This window comes from Dermacentor albipictus, chromosome 2 (genome assembly GCF_038994185.2).
Source record: "Dermacentor albipictus isolate Rhodes 1998 colony chromosome 2, USDA_Dalb.pri_finalv2, whole genome shotgun sequence".
Taxonomy (NCBI): Eukaryota; Metazoa; Arthropoda; class Arachnida; order Ixodida; family Ixodidae; genus Dermacentor; species Dermacentor albipictus.
Genome location: NC_091822.1, coordinates 56,805,705 through 56,822,656, shown reverse-complemented (window position 1 = coordinate 56,822,656; position 16,952 = coordinate 56,805,705). Strand labels below are relative to the sequence as shown.

The window sequence follows — 16,952 nt, the reverse complement described above, 5'->3', positions numbered from 1 at the left end:
AGGCAAGATCGGCTTATATTATCACCTTGTTTGCATTGTGTAAGAGCAGCTGCCCTATACAGTTTTACTTGGAAACCCCCTAATGTACTGCTTTAAATGTAAAGCAGTTTTTCTCTAGGTCTACAAAAATAAACGTCAAATAAACCTAAAACCACAAAACATGGACTCCTTGATTTGGAATTGGTCATCAGAGTTCAAGTTCCTTTTCTTTAGTTCTAAAGTATTAAGATTCGGAGTTGCATATGCTCGAGCTCACCCGAAAAGAGTTAGTGAAGACCATCGCGACGTATAGAGAATATGTGTTCCTGTTTTGCTGTCTCCGTAGATCTCCAGTGCGGAACGTCTACGTATTTTGTCGTATTCTTTTGACTACTTCACGGGTAACCTCGCATTGGGTATCACCCTGCGTCACGGCAAGCTGCGTATCATATTAGGATGATCGAGCAAGAGGATCGAAGGCGTGACAGAGTCGAGTTGGCATCAATACAGATGGCTTTTACCCGTATCGTTAGGTAAAGTGTGGGTTTGGATAAGTTCCTAAGTGTTGGGAACAAATTCTAATACCGCGAGCAAAAGCGAAGCACACGCTTATACCAGTGTGCATACGTATGTAGGGTCGTGCTGTCACTTTGCTCACGGTGGCAAGCGCTACGCCACGACTCTAAATGAGAGAATCCATGCAGGCTTCCTGTACACCGTGTCGAGCACGTACAGAAAGTGGTGGACGGAAGAGACGCACTACCGGTACGCCCAGGTACTCTCCTGCTTCATGGAACAGTACAAGGGCATTGTCGATCGCAAGCTCCATCTAAGGGTGAGTTCACGAGTACTCAAAAGAGGGGTCGAGGCATGCTGGGGCTCATGGAATAGTTTCCGCAATTTACGGCGCCTTGAAAACGCTGGTCGCTCTGTCTTCACTTCCAAACTCTTTTTATTTTTTCAGCTTACTTCGTCCGGAACCTCTGAAATGAACGTCGCCGACAATGCAGCACCGGAAGTACTTTTCGAGGTGAGAGTTAAGCAGTCAACGTCGGAGCGGCTGCGATTTGCGATACCACAAATGTAGACAGGAATGTCGGTGCTTGCAGCAAACAACTCCTGGCGCAGTTGTCACACGAAAGGCGCGGGAGCTATGTTCGGCTAGGTTAATTCGCGGGCGCGCAAATACGTCTACAGGTAGATATTGCTGAGCAAAACGTTTTCTGCCTTTCTTTCTTACTGCGAGAAATTTTCGTGCAAAGAACAGCTGTATATCCGAACATATACTCACAAGGTGTCGTGACCAGCGCTGTTAGTTTCGTCTGTGCCGCCGGTACCACAGTGAGACGCCGATAATATTTATTGTCACGAGTGTCATTGTTTCGCTATTCGCCGGTGACCGTTGTCACTCTTACCCAGTAATGGCTTACTGCAAGAGGTGCCTCTGTATACGGAATTTCTCGCATGCTGTGGCTGTTGGTGATTCTACACCAAAAGTCTATGTAACCAGGCTGTGTGCGGGCCACGCACACCATTTAGTTTTGCTTCATATGTAATACGTTATCGTGATGCGTGATACTAAAGACCTTCTGCGCTTGCACCACATCCTCGCCGAACTGGCATAGACAACAATGATTTACCATGCCGCGATCAGGTAGCCTGGAGCGTGAAATCAAACATCAGAGGCAGGGTAAAATTAGGATTGAAAATTGGGAACCACGTCGCCAATATCGCGCAACGATATTGCACATCGCACAACGATAGTGCTACAGCCACATAACAATAAGCTGAAAAATGGAGACTCCCATAGAGCTAAAAGTAACGCGAAACATTTCTGCTAACGTTCTTGTGACCACCGCTGTTCGGTGTGAATGGTGGGCTCATTCGCAGCTTCGATGCGCAGCGTTAATGATAAGGCATTCACGTGCAGCCTCCTTCAGGTTTCACATCCGTCTTTTTTTTCGTCATTGTATACCCAAGCTAAACACGCTAAAGCACGCTAAACTTTTCCTTGATAAGTACATATGATTCGATTTGCAAAACCATAACTATGTTCAACGACCTTAAGCTCACAAGTATCACTTGTGAGGCAAGCAGCTAGCAGCAAAATGGAATAGTGCAATAGTAATCTGTTACGAAAGTATAACTTACTCCCGTATATCATCAATGATAGGCAACAAGCACCAGCAATTTAATGAACATCTGGAAGTAGCAACATAAGTTAGTGAACTGCATACGGAGCAGCGCAAAGTACGAAGAAAACGACACAACTAACGAGGGGTTCGCACAGCACTCAGGCCATGTTTTGTCGCCTCGCTTGCTTTCTTCTTTTTCTGTGCTGCTCTCAACCATGGGTCCGTTCCTTAAATCTGGAAGGCAGTCATTCATGCGCTGGAAATCACCCGATTTTATCGGTGTCGCTGGACTAGCCACATGCATTTACTTTATTCTGACAGCACTGGGCGTTTGCGCTGTCCCGTTATCGCTGTTGGTAAACTATGCAGGCCTATAAATCTGTATAGTTGCGTTCTTGTCAGTGTTTGCACGGCAACCGGGAATTGTGCGCATCGGCATGATCGCCGCGCGAGCAGGAATCTTAGATCAGCAATACAGCAGCTCGAGCCACTGGCTACGCAGCAGAGAGCCAGCAATGGCTGTCACGCTCGCGTAGGGCCGGAAGTAATGCACGTTAAAGCTATGCATAACTGTGCGAACATCTGCGCAAGTCCTATCTGACATTAGTGCTTTTTGCACGTAGATCGCTATCTTTGTGTGATTACTTGTGATCGTCGAGTTGGGGAGAGCTTACAGCTTTCTGCATACCAATCAAAATAGCGACAGTCCTGTTATTTTGTCAAAATCCTACAGGGGCTATGAGCACATAAAAATTCTTGTGGATGATCAATAGCATTTGCGTTAAACGCATCTGTGGCGCAGCTAATGAAGGAATTGAAGTAGTACCTTACAGCCTGCACGAAGTGAAACTCAAATATCAAACAACGAACGTCTTCTTACCTCGAAATGTTCCCTGCATTCAGACATGTGCGCAGCGGACGCAACTTTAGTGCTGCATGCGTTCTTACAAAGCCCTGAAAACAGGACTATATGACATCTTCCCCATTTCTGATTCAAATAACGATGAGACAGGTGGGCTTGAAGCTATGCACGGCAAAAGCACAGTCAAAACAGGCTCGCCTATGGACTCAGCCTATGGAGTCAACCGCCGCTTTGCTTGGCTTAACGTTCGTAAAGATATCAAACGCCTAATTTTTGGTAATTTTCGTTCAATAAGAATAACATTTCTGCAGCAAAAAATCATGAGGCCCGATAACTCATTTTTCTTAAAAGAGCCTTCCAGGTGGTGGGCGTGAAACGCAATTTACGACTGCGGCGCCATCACCCGCAGGGCCATGGATCGAGCTCTAGTGTATGGGGCTGGCCTAAAGTATGCTTATAATTTGAGCTTCGTTTAGAGGGTGCTACTGTTTGCCAAAACGCAGAGGTCCTCAATGAATAACAGTTGCGCTGTCCTTTGAACACTGCCGTTCGCACGCCGGTAGCTCGCCGGTCTCCCCGTAGAATTAATAAAAATAAACCTACAGGAAACGCTCCCCCAAATAGCCCCCAAGGATAAATCGGTAACTGCAAGGCCGCTGCCATCTTGCTACTCTTAGTGTCCTTGTACATGCTCCCACTGCCTGCGCAAGCATATACACGGACACTAGCTACTCGGAGCAAGCGCGCAGACGCAGACGGCGCGATGCCATTCCGACGGACGTACAGTCGACGCTATCTCAAGCTTCCTGAAGTATCGTGGCACGATCAAGTGCAGGCGTCCGCAAACGCATCCTTTCACGCACAATAAATTTTACAACGCTTTATAAATAACCATTCGAGCTCTCTAAAAAAGCTACCGAATGAACTCTGCAAGTTGTTCATACGTTTTTGCGTGATACTTTACATAACAGGTTACAGCAATGAGTCGTACTATTCTAGGGACCATATTCATACCAACATGACGGCTCCTTCACGGTCGCCACATTTTTCGGCCAGATTTTGCTCTAGAGTTAGCATTCGGTCTGAGCTCCACCACTGGAGAAGCTGGTGCTGCCGTCGGCGTGACGTGATATGAAGGATCACGTAAACACTGTACGTATTCGCTAAAGAATTCAGTGAAGTATTATTTGCTTTGTGTTCGCCCAAGATTATTATTTGGACCGTCAAGAACTTCTGTCCTTTCGAGAGTACTTGCAGAAATATCGAAGAGGACTTGCGCGTGCTGTTCTTATTGAGCGCCGACATCCAAACCTGAGGACCGCGTCGCGTTATCCCTCATACTTCGCAAGCGGGGCGCTCCCGACAGATGGCGACTCTGTAAGACCTCGCCGCCTTTGTCGTGAAGGGACCACACGAAACATCACGCCTCCTGTTGTCCGTGATGAGCTGCCTTGCATATGCTTGTAGTTAGTGATAAAGCGAAACAAACCATGTATTCTGCATTCCGGACGAGGAGGCGTGTAGTTATACTTCTGTATCATTACTTCTGTATTGTGAGGTAAATGGGATGCTCCAAAATTGCAATAGGTACTAAGAGATTTCTCAACGCATGCTCGGCTCACCGATGCCACGTCATTTGTGCATTTCTTAGTAATGTGTGTTGTTGCACTTTGTTTGTCTTTGAGCAAAATTATGCGCTGCTGTTCGGCAGAGGATCATTCTTATTTGTCACTAATTTCCACATATATTTGTACAAAGTTGTGGCAATGCCTTGCGTCGTAACGTAGCATTTTCAGTTGTAACGTTACACTACATGATTTCCTATTTATTTATTTATTTATTTATTTATTTATTTATTTATTTATTTATTTATTTATTTACACTGCAGTCTTTCATACGGCTATGCATGAGTGGGAAAAATAGCAATATAACGATGGCAAACACAAGCACACATACAAAAACGAAACAGGTAGTAGAAATTGCGTATTTTAAAAGTACTGACTACCATAAAAACTGGGAAGGCTCTCCAGCGCATGGGCAGCAAAGAAATCATGGAAAAATTGCAGATAAACTACCACGGAATTACCACGAGTGCCAAGGAAATGATCCACCCGGACCTAAGAGCCAAAAGTGTCACCGCAACATTGTCAAAAGATATGCACCCCCTCTACGATGTAGAACAGAGTACATGCCCCACGCAATCAATCCTGAAAAACTACGGCACGACCGAAAACTCCCGTTTCGGGGATGCGGCGAGGTACCCTGGGAAGCAAGCTTTCACGACCGGCGCGATCGACACAAAAGGAGAAACAACATCGGCCTGCTCGATCAAAGCCGGGCACTCAGAAGCCGCGAAGAAAGCGACCATTGCACTATCCATACATAGAAGTGGTCACAACAGGATTATCAGAGACCTTAAACCAGCAATTAGAAACTTCACAGGAGTGTGGATCTCCAGCGAAGCGGGCAGGGTCCGAAATAGCAAGGCAGAGGACTTCAAGAATGCAGTCATTAAAACGAAATAATTGAAATGGATCTCGGCGTGCATGGAAGAACATGAAGAGGGCCAGGGGAGGCATTCTGTAAAAGTGCACCTAGTGGATATTTACATTTTGTCTGCTGCTGATTGGCTGTGGACGCGCAGCCCAGCCAATCAGAATTCCAACAGCAGACGAAATGGACACGTCCACTAGGTGGACTCTTACAGAATCATGGAAAAATTGCAGATAAATAACCACGGAATGAGGGGTGCCAAGGAAATGTTCCACCCGGAAGGTGCTCCCCAGAACACCTGCTACGCAGCTGGCGAAGAGAGCGGAGGTGAGCGCAACAACGAGGAACGCGGTGTGACGTCACATCAAACGGCGACGAGTGAAAGGCGCGGCGCTGCGCAGCGACGGAACACCTGTGGCTCGGTGCTACTAGTGGCGCATGCTCAGTAGTGACTAGGGAGCGAGAGAGAGAAAAATATCCGTGGCGAGGTGTGCGTTCTGACGTCATCTGCCTCCTCGGAGCACCGCCGCGGCGAAACCGCATGTTCGGGGCTAGTAAAGCTTTTGCTTTAAAAGCGACCACACAGAAAAATAGCACCATGAGTGTTTCAAGGAATGATGCTTAAGGGAACCCACCGCAGAAGTATCGGGGCCACAGGATTGTGAGGATCAGAGCATTTGGTTGCAAATGGCCACATAGCGTACACTCACACAAAATGCGGCGAATCTTATTAAAAGCGAGTAATAATAAATTAACCGCGCTTCTACTCTCGCGTAACAACTTTCTACGCGGTCTTACTTCCTGAAGTAACAAGTAGAGTGGCTCTGCGGCACCATGCAGGAAACTGCATCGAAGCGCCCAACTTGTTCCATTGTTTTCTACCTTGATGTTTACGCCAAAGTGGCTGCACCTTAGCCGAGTTCTGCCAACGGCGCCGAGTCAGTATAGAATTATTCCCTTTAGTTTACTATACCACCGAGATTGCTGATGATATTACCCTGCTTATCTTTCAGTGCATACATCTTGGTTTGTCCTATGCCACGTTTCCTTATCACTGATTTCAGGCTGCGTCCATTTTTTATGGCTTCTTCAATCTTTCTCACGCTATTGTATCGAATGTCACTTATTTTCGCCTTGTTGATCAGTTTTGACAGTTGCGGCAATTCTATGTTATCTCTTGAGTTGGACACTTTCATTCTTTGTAGCTTCTTTCTTAGGTGCTTAGTTACTTTGCAGAGCTTGCCTATTGGTTTCCTTGGTGCCTTGCCTCCCAATTCAATTGCTGCTTTTGAAGCCAGCCTAGTTACGGTTTAATTCATTAGCTCAATGTCATCATCATCTCTCTGTTCTAAAGCTGCATATTTGTTTGCAAGTACCATCCTGAATTCGCTTTTACCCTTACTGCCTCTAGGTTGACCTGTTTATTCTCGACCAATTTTACTCTTTCTCTCTTCAAATTGAGGTGAATCCTAGCCCTCACTAACCTATGATCACTGCACTTTAACCTTCCTAACGCTTCTACGTCCTACACTATGCTGGGATGAGCAGAAAGTGTGAAATCAATTTCATTTCTTGTTTCACCATTAGGGCTTTTCCAGGTCCAGTTTCTGTTGCTACGCTTCCTGAAAATGATGTTCATTATTCTAAGCTTGTTCTTTTCCGCAAATTCTACCAGCATCTCTCCTCTAGGGTTCCTAGAATCGACGCCGTAGTTGTCAATTATTGGTTCACGAGCCTGCCTTTTCCCCACTGTTGCATTGAAGTCGCCCATGACTTCAGCATGCTGAGTTTGCACTTTTCTCATCGCTAATTGAACATCTTCATAAAACGTATCTACTTCATCCTCATTGTGAGTGGATGTTGGGGCTTAGACTTGTGCTACCTTTCATCTATACCGCTTATTAAGTTTCATTACGACTACGTCTACCTTCTCATTAATGCTGTAGAACGCGTCAATGTTGCCCGCTATGTTCTTATGGATTAGGAATCCTTCCCCGCATTGCTTATCTGGGAGACCTCTGTAGCAGAGGACATGTCCGTTATTCAACAATGTATTGGCCTCACCAGTTCTCATCTCAATAATACCGATGATATCCCAAACAATGACTCAATAGTTGCTTAAAAGGTCCTGCTAAGCTAGCCTTACTCGATAGAGTGCGGCAATTAAAGGTTGACAGGATCCCTTTCCGTTGGCAGCCTGTCCAGGTCCAGAGATTCTTAGCACCCTCTACTACGTTACAGGTCTGACCGCCGCCTTGGTCAGGTGCTCCGTAGGTGCTGGGAACTCAGGGCCGTGGGTTAATTGCAGGAGTCATTCCGGAGCTAGTGGCCGAATACTGCACCAGGCAGGCCAGTTTCTTTTCTGGTGAGGAAGTGTCTTTGGTGAAGCTTAGTGGGTGTTCCTAATTTAGTTGTACCTGGATTAGTATAGCCCCACTCGCTCTCGGCATCTTTTGCCAGTGCCAGGTGTCACTCCAAGGCTGCAGATGTAGTGCACTGGAGGAGGTAATTTCAAGCTCACCATCGTCCAATTAAAAAAAAAAAACTTATGGAAGGATTCTAACTTCCGACTATGGGAACCGAGCATTCGACATAGCTCAATCAGATATTGCCGTAAGGTGGCAAGGCTACATTATCGCCGACCGGTACAGCCCAGAGGGCGCTACTTGCGTAACATGTTTTTTTTTATTTATCCGCGCTAGATGTGTTTTCCTGATCGCGATGGGTCACTCAATATAGAACGATTTCTAAACGGTTCTGGCCTTGAAGTTTCGGATTCTCAAGCGTGCAAGCGGCCGTGAAGTCGACTAGACAAACCATGCAGGCGCACCGACGAACTTTCACCGTTGCAAATGCATGCTCGTGACCTACAGGAGTACAAAACGAAACCCGCGAAAGCGAATATAAGTGCCAATGTAAACAGACAGACAGACAAACAGACAAGATACTTTAATTGGTCCGAAGGGACTACGTTGTCGTAGTCACGGGCCGCACCCGCGCCGGGGGCGGAAGACCGTGATCTTCAGCCATGGCGCAGGCCCTTTGGACAGCCCGAAGTTGGACTTGAAGGTTGTCGCTCTTGACGGCTTCATCCCAATCTTCTTGCCTGTTGAGGGGCGAGTGGCGCAACACAGAACATTGCCACAGCATGTGGTTCAAATTGGATCGTTCCTCGCCGCAGTCTGGGCAGCGGGGATCCACACCCGGAGTGTAGTGGCTCAGCCTTGAGCGAGACGGAAAGGAGCCCGTCTGCAGCATTCTCAGCACCGACACCTGGGGTCTGCCTAGCTTCGGGTGAGGAGCCGGAAACTATCTGCGCCCCAGCTGGTAGTGAGCAGTTATCTCGTGGAAAGTTAGCAGCGGGTCCATGGTTCGGTCGATCCCCTGCGACGCTGGGCCCCTCGGACCGGCGCGGTTGATGAGACCTCGCGCCTGGTCGTGGGCCAGTTCATTCGGGCTGATCGAGCCAGGGGAGACGTTCCGGCCCATGTGAGCCGGGAACCAAGTGATGACGTGACGGGCCGTGCCTGTCTTGCGGATCCTCAGCACTGCTGCAGCCTCGGCCGAGACCGAGTCGGCGAGAAAGGCCATCGCCGCCGACCTGGAGTCTGTGAAGATATGCGTGCGCTCGAGTTCGCACAGAGCCAGCGCCACTGCGACTTACTCTGCGACGGACGCCATCGAGCGTTGTATAGACGCCGCATTCAGGATCTTGCCCTGGGGGTCAACCACCGCGGCCACGTAGGAGTTTGATCCGGGATACCGCGCCGCGTCGACAAAGGTCGCGAGCTCTGGGTTCTGCAGGGCAGTCTTGATGAGTGCTCGCGCTCTGGCTGCGCGCCGGGCCTCGTTGTGCTGTGGATGAACGTTCCTCGGGAAGGGGGAGACACGAAAGGCGTCCCTTTCACCCTCGCAGAGCGGGACTGCGCACGACTCCTCGGCCATGGCTGCCAGACCCGCCATATCGAGTATTCGACGGCCGGCCTTTGTGGTAGAGAGGCGAACGATCTGTGCCATTTTCTGTGCTTCGACCACTTCGCTCAAGGTGTTGTGGACCCCGAGTTGCATCAACTTCTCCGTGTTGGTCGTCACGGGGATGCCTAGGACTCGCTTAATGCTCTTCCTCATGAGTGCGTCGATCTTGGTCTCCTCCGAGCGCGACTAGCTTAGCGCAGAAGCCGCGTAGTTGATATGGCTCATGAGGAAGGCGTGGCAGATCCTTATGAGGTTGGCTTCGCTGATGCCCCCCTTCCTGCTCGTCACTCCGAGTCCGAGCATGTTCTCCGTCTTCGCGCTCAGGCGCGCGATCGTTTGCGCGTTGCTGCCCTTTGCATTGAAGACCAGTCCGGGTACCCTGAGAGAATCCACCCTCTGGATGCGCTGACCGGTCTTCGTTCCGAGTTCGATCGGTACTTGGTCCAGCGTCGCGTCGAACTTGCGGCCTTCTCTGTCGGACCGATACAGCAAGAGTTCCAACTTGGTCGGCGAGAGGACCAGTCCCGTGTCCTCGAGGAATTCTTCCGTGACGTGCAAGGCCTCTTGCAGGGCCCGCTCCACCACTGCGTCCGACCCACCGCCGCACCAGACGGTGATGTCGATGTGAGAGCAGTGGAGATAACACCGCACCCTGCGGCGTGCCGCAGGCTCCCAGCGCGTATCCGTCCGACTTGATCTGGCCCAACTTGATCGTGGCCTTGCGATCTCTTAGGAAAGAGCTCACGTACGCACGGAAGCGTTCGCCAAGGTTCAGTCTCGTCACAGAGACGAGGAGGTGCTTGTGTTTGTCCGTGTCGAAGGCCTTGGCGATGTCCAGCGCCGAGATGCCTCGGACGTCTCTCGTGACCACGTCGACTATCTGCCTGTTGATCAGCAGCATGACCTCTTGAGTGGAAAGCGAGGGTCTGAAGCCGACCATATTCGGTGGGAGGAGGCGTCGTTCCTCGACATGTCTCGATATTCTGTTGTGGGTTACATGCTCCGCCACCTTGCCCACGCAGGACGTGAGCGAAATGGGTCGCAGACTGTCTGTGGCTGGTGTCTTGCCCGGCTTCGGAATTAGGATCACCGTGGCTTCCTTGCAGGCATCCGGTACGATGCCGGACTCCCAGACGTCGTTGATTTCTTTAGTGAGCAGTTCGATCGAGCCGTCGTCCAGATTTCGAAGGAGTCTGTTCGAGATTCCATCCGGCCCGGGCGCCGATCTTCCGTTAAGGCCTTGAAGGGCCGCTCTGACCTCCGAGACGGAGAAGGGGGAGTCGAGCTCCTCGTCCGCCTTGCCGCCATAGGCCGGGTAATCTTCTGGTCCGGACTGCCCGATGGGGAGGTAGCGACGCGCCACTTCCTCCATCACTTCGTTCTTAGATGCGCCTTCGCTATTGAGCTTGTGGACCAGCCTATCGATGGCCAGAGTGTGGTTTCTCTTGGACTGTGTGTCGTCCAATAACTACTTGAAGAGGTTCCACTTGCCTCCCGCACGCATCTGGCCGTCGACCGACGCGCAAACTTCGTTCCATTGCTGCTGGCCGAGCTCTTTGCAGTGCGATTCAATCTCGCGGTTGAGGGCCTTGATCCTCCTCCGGAGGTTGCGATTCAGCTTCTGCTTCTTCCATCTGGCCGTGAGGCAATTCTTGGCTTCGAGCAGGTGCGCCAATCGAGCGTCCATGCGGTCGACCTTGAGGTCCGTTTCAACGGTCCTGCTGACGGCAGCTACGTACTTCTTAAGCTGCGCTGCGAGGTCCGCAAACGACTCGTATTTTTCGCGGTCATCCTGCCTTCTCTTTCGGAAGGTGTCCCAGTCGACTATTTCGAAAGCCCTCTGCGGGGCCGCGCTGACCGGTAGGGAGATTTCCACGATGTAGTGGTCACTGCCCAGGTTCTCTTGTAAGTTGTGCCACTCCGCTCCCAGCGCGTTCTTTACGAAGGCCAGGACTGGGGTGGTGTCTCTCGAGACCGAGTTTCCCATGCGCGTGGGGTAATGGGGGTCGGTTATCAGTTCCAGGGAGCTGCCAGTCACTGCCTGCAGGAGTCTGCAGCCTTTGGGAGTGCTTCTCACATAGCCCCAGGCTTCGTGCGGCGCTTTGAAATCTCCAGCCATAGCAAGCGGCGTCTCCCTCGCCTTAGACGACGCCTTGGTTGTTAGGCTGTAGAAGGTCTGCCGGTTGTCCCTCTCTCTCTAATTCCCTCCTTCTCACCCACACCTTTACTATAAATTTACTTTACCTCCACCCATTCCCTCCCCCTCTCCCCTTTCTTCCATACTCCCCCCTTATCCCCTACCCTAATCCCAACAACCCTACAATCTTCCAACCCATTCCTCTCATTTCCTATCTAACCTGCGATACTTTAGTGGTGCAGGTAGGGTACACTCAACCCCTCTCACACTCTGTCCCTAGGAGAGCAGTACACATTGGTAACGTAGACGCTGTTCTTCAGGCAACCCTTTGGTATGATCTCGACGAGCAACGCTTCCATTTTGGTGTTGCCAAGACGGAGATCGTGCTCCTGGAAGGCGCACTTCTTTGCAATAAGGATCGCGATGCCGAGCCCGCTCTCCGCCAACGAGGAGACAGCTCGGTATCCCTGGAGGGAAATAGTTTCCATTCCTCTTTCCTGTAGTAAAATGACGTGCGGCTCTCTTGCGGCTCCCGGGCCTCGATGAACTGCACCAGTTGAGGCATGCGCCTCCGGAAGCTGGTTCTAACATCGTGGTTTCGTAGTCTCCCGTACGCAAGCGGCCATGAATGCGGCTAGATACACGATACATTTTCGACGAATTTGAACAGTACTTAAATGTAGCGTGAAAAAAAAAAGAAAATAAGAAAATGAAACAAAAAAGAACTTTCAATGCTTAAAGCGAATTCACTAGCCGCGTATACAGGGTGGTGCATCAAACAGTTCAAGGTCACGGCTGCCTGTCTCATGCATCGAAGAAGTTGATTTTGTTATTCACTTAAAATATAAACAGAATATTTTATTTTCTCACGCCTTATCCGACATTTTGTTACTCTGCGCCATGCTATCTTTCTTTTTTTTTGTCATCGCAGGCTTTTCGACAGACAGTCGACGACATGGACATAGACAACCGCCGCTTCTCCATGTCTGGACTCAGCAAATTCACCCTGGATCAGCTCTTCTTTATTTCCTACGCCATGGTACTTTCATTCACATTCCTTGACAATATATTTATTTTAACCATTTCGAAACATTTGAAGGACAAATTAAGACTGTGTGATAAAAGGGCTGGTACTGTGTACATTACTTTTGCCAGAAACGGAACTCGTGCATAAAGCATGTTTCTGCCAACAAGCCACAGTGTTTGAAATTGGTCAACCGCACAAACAAATCGGTGCAAACAAAGATAACGGCTGCTGCACATCGGTGCTGAGCTCTCAACCTCCGGTGCAGAGAAAACTTAGGTCGAAGTTCCAGCTTCGTCAAAATTGTCTCATCCACAAAAATAAAAGCTGCTGTAAAGAAAAGCAGCAACTCGCCCAATATTCAATTCAGGCGGTAGGTCTTTGTTGCTGCGAAAGCGCCTCGATGCTCGCGCGTAATATAGCAACATACTAGGCGGAAATCGGTATTGTCCTCGTGAGCCGTTAGCATGATGGCTTAAGTGCGCGGTAGTCAAAGGGAGAAGTGAAGTGTGCGTAAACTTCCCCCTCCTAACGATATTGCGGCTACTTAAAGAACCTTGAAAGTATTTCGGAATCGCAAATTCGCTGAATGCAAATGCTTCGCTGAATTTCGCCTATAAGGGCTGCGAATCGACTGCCGTCAATATACTCTCTGTAGACATCAAGCAATCTACATACATCGTAACGGGTATTTTGCTTTAACGTTAACTGATTTCTGTAGTATAGCCAGTTTCGTTTAGCACAAATATACGTATTGAGCTGGAATACTAGAAGAGGTAAATGTTACACACATTGCATATAAGTACGCATAATTGACTAGTTAACAAGATTCACTAATTATTCTTCACTTTTTAGACGGACATATTGCAATACAGAAATCGAAGCCAGTAACCTCACAAGGAACACTCTCTTAGAACTATTATTGAAGCTAGGGGCCCTGTAACGTAAAACTAAGTCAATCAGTTTTTATTCCAATCTCTTGACGGGAAACTTACCTAACCACCTACGCAATGATCGGGCGTTAACCCGCAGCGGTGTTCGATTCATTTATTTATTATACCTCAAAGGTCCCAAAACAGGACGTTACATGAGGGGAACTTCGCGCATAAATGCAATGACATACCAGTTGCTTTTGTTCTTTAGCGCATAAAACGACGTTTTGTTAAGAACGTAACTGGAACGCCAATGCATTCGCCGCAATGTTCGGAAATTAATATATCGAAAGTGGTGTCAACCTGAGAAATCCTTCCAAGTGGATTTGCCTTGAAAACTCCACTGCAAGAATTTGTAAATTGCAACATGGGCCATAAGGTAATTAGTTCAAGATTTAATTCTCCAATTGTAATAATTACTTGATTGTGCATTTAAATTTTTGTGCAAGTACTGTCCGTCTCTTCTAGTAAGCCAGCTCATGAACTAGGATTGTGCTATCTGCAACAGGCAACCTCTAAAATTTTTTGGAAGTGTTCGCTGAAACGCCCCGGATATATATCTAACCCACTGTCAGTCCGTCTCTCTAGATGTCGTTAGACGCATTCGCTTATCTTTGGTTTATGCAATATCAAAATTTTGCGCCTCATTCAATGTGCTACGGATGTGAAACATGCAAACATTTCCTATAGAAACATTGGCACGAGGACACTGAATGCAACTGAGCTAAAAAAATAACGGACAGAAGTTTCATCGGCGTGCGGAACGACGCAAATCACATATTGCAGAATCATGCATGCACTATCCTCTACAGCTATATTGCCGCTCTACGACGTTAACAGGGCAGAATTTCACATACGCACATGTCTATATGTTAATATGGACTTTCTTTCAGTGCAACAAAGAATAACTTATAAAGCTGTACATATATAAATTGCAGGAATAAATTAGCAATTGTGGTCCTCTTCATGCTAAATTTATAGGGCGAAATGCAAAATCATTTTGCTGGTTGCATTCAGTTGAGTAGTCCTTCACGCTGACCTGTTTTAGACGGTGACTTTAGAATAAAGTGCTGCGAACAGCGCACGTTATCATGAAATTTATTATAGCAAGCACTGCAACCTGGAATGCTCTTATGTTTTGTATATTGATCGCTTGGACGCAGGGATTCTGTGAAGAGCAGAAGGAGGACTTTCTCAAGAAGCAAATACTCCATGGTACGACAAGTCCGGCAAAGTACAGGTGAGAGCACTTGTCTTTGTTGATTTAGGGTAAGGGAGGCCTGATTATAACGTCACTTTGTGGAAAGGAATTTGTCTATTCAGTTGTTTTTTCCGTAATTTGCACTTCAGTTTTCTTTGAGTGCCTGTGGTGCCTAATGTAACTCTCCAGAACTATGAGAGACGAGCTGCACAAAGAGTTGAGTTGGTAAGTGGAATGCATACGTGAGCACCACATAAATGTTATGGCTGATGAACAAATTCTCAAGAAATTACTCGCAAAGCAAGCCCAAGCCTTCCTCTTGAAGAACGCTTATAATTAGTTGAAGAAATTAAATAATGAGACCGCCGGGATGTGTCACTAATAAACTTGGATGTTATTCTCACTACAAACAGCAAGAACCTGGGACTTTCGTATCTTTATTAAAACGCTCGTTGAAGTGAACTAGTCGATAAAATGATTAACAAGTAATGCAAAAATTTGCAGATAGGCAGGCTGGACGGCAGCATATATAAGTTGTACATCCTTTATACATAGAGGATTACAGCAGCGTGTACTTGTGCTTGCGTTTCACGTGTATAACATTGTGCTGGCTTCTGGATATTCCACTTGTTCTCCCTTCGCACTTTCCTTCTGGGTAATCTCCAAGGCGGCTTAGCGGCTATGGCGTTGCGCGAGCACGAGCTCGTGGGTTCGACTCCCGGTTCCGGGAGCTGCATTTCCGTGGGGTGAAATTGAAAATTATTCGTGTATTTAGCTTTATGTGTACGTAAAAGTACCCCAAGTGATCAAAATATTCTGGAGTCTCCCATCATGGTGTACCTCATAATGATGTCTTGGATTTGGTACGTCAAACTTCTGAATTGATTTCTTTTTCGGTATGTATTACTTTGTTACTTTCCTCCTTTCCTGATCCTCCTTTTTTTCTGACGTTTTAATTACCAGAAGCGCAGCTCAAAATGTGGCTAGTCGGTTCATGTGAACGTGTTCCGGCGCGATACGTTGGAACAAGGAGGAAACAAAAGGTTTTGGTTGTTAGACAAGTTGGCGAGATTTCTTTAGCTTTATGTTGATCAGACGAGCCAATTTAGCAGTTCAAAAGCGTACAGGGGGTCGTAGGCGTAGTAGTCCGCAATGTGGGTAAAAAAAAAGATGAATTGTGGTACTGGGCCTATTGAAAGTACCCGACCGCGCAAATCCTTAGCACATTCAAATGTATACGTTCGTCGTAATTCTGTCGCAGGGTGAACCTCCCGTTCAGCAACATGCCGTCATTCGCCAAAGCATTCGGCTGCTCCGAGGACAGCCCCATGAACAGGACCCTGCGATGCAGCTTCTGGTGACGCCATCTTCCAACTCATCAATCAGTTCCGGTTGTCTGCTTCGTTTACTCGAGTTGCTGCGCCGGCTTTGTTTGTTGGACAGTGCTTTTCGGACAGATGATACAAATAAACATTTCGTAGAAGAAATTGCGGTTCACGTAGAGATACTATATCCATGGTTTAAACCATGTTCGCAGTATTCCAAAGCAACCCGGAGCTCACTCAGCACCCGTCCTGCCTGTTCGAGGAGCGAAGTGCAATTGACGGTAGTACGGAGCGCACCACAACCAGTTATCTCTACCACGTGCCCGGGTTCTCGCACTATACACACGAACACTTCTTTCCACTTTGAAACTCCTAATGCTAACGCATTAACACTTGCGACAATTCGGCTGTCATACGCAGGTGCAGATGTGACCGCGCCTGGCCGTTGCAATGACTAGTGTTTATGACTGGTTACTATGGGTCATCACTGATAATTTTGTTGCAGTGGTAACTAACGTGTGGCGCGAAGCCAGGAAGAAATGCAGCTTCCGCTGTTAAAAGTGACGATCACGTCGATTCTCCTTTTTTCTGCTTTAGTGGAGCCAACTAGATTTCAGAAGCCATGATTTTTTTCTTCCCTGAACTGATTTGGCAATAATGCAGCTGCATGCTATAGCCTTTATTAGGATTTTTGTTTTGGCATGTTCGTAAGATAGACGTTGGCCCGTGAGCATCGCTTCTTGGCTATAGAAAAGTAACATTACTTACAAAGCTGAGGAGTACCATCTGTCTTACTCAATTGATTTTCGTTTTCATTACCTTATAGTTGCTCGTTGGTGCACTATCGCATATTTTCCTTCGGTCCACCTGCATGACCTGCGATACAGTA

General features: G+C 47.9%; 1 protein-coding gene across 1 annotated transcript in view; it reads left to right on the top strand.

Moving 5' to 3' along the window:
• LOC135901876 (neprilysin-1-like) overlaps nt 1–16,239 on the top strand; it is a 76,467-nt gene extending 60,228 nt beyond the window's left edge. The window contains exons 20-24 of the mRNA XM_065431704.1: nt 684–814; nt 944–1,009; nt 12,513–12,620; nt 14,701–14,777; nt 16,000–16,239. Of these exons, the coding sequence (XP_065287776.1) occupies nt 684–814; nt 944–1,009; nt 12,513–12,620; nt 14,701–14,777; nt 16,000–16,099 (482 nt within the window). The 3' untranslated portion in view covers nt 16,100–16,239. The remainder of the gene's footprint in view (nt 1–683; nt 815–943; nt 1,010–12,512; nt 12,621–14,700; nt 14,778–15,999) is intronic.
• The last annotated feature ends 713 nt before the right edge of the window (nt 16,240–16,952 follow it).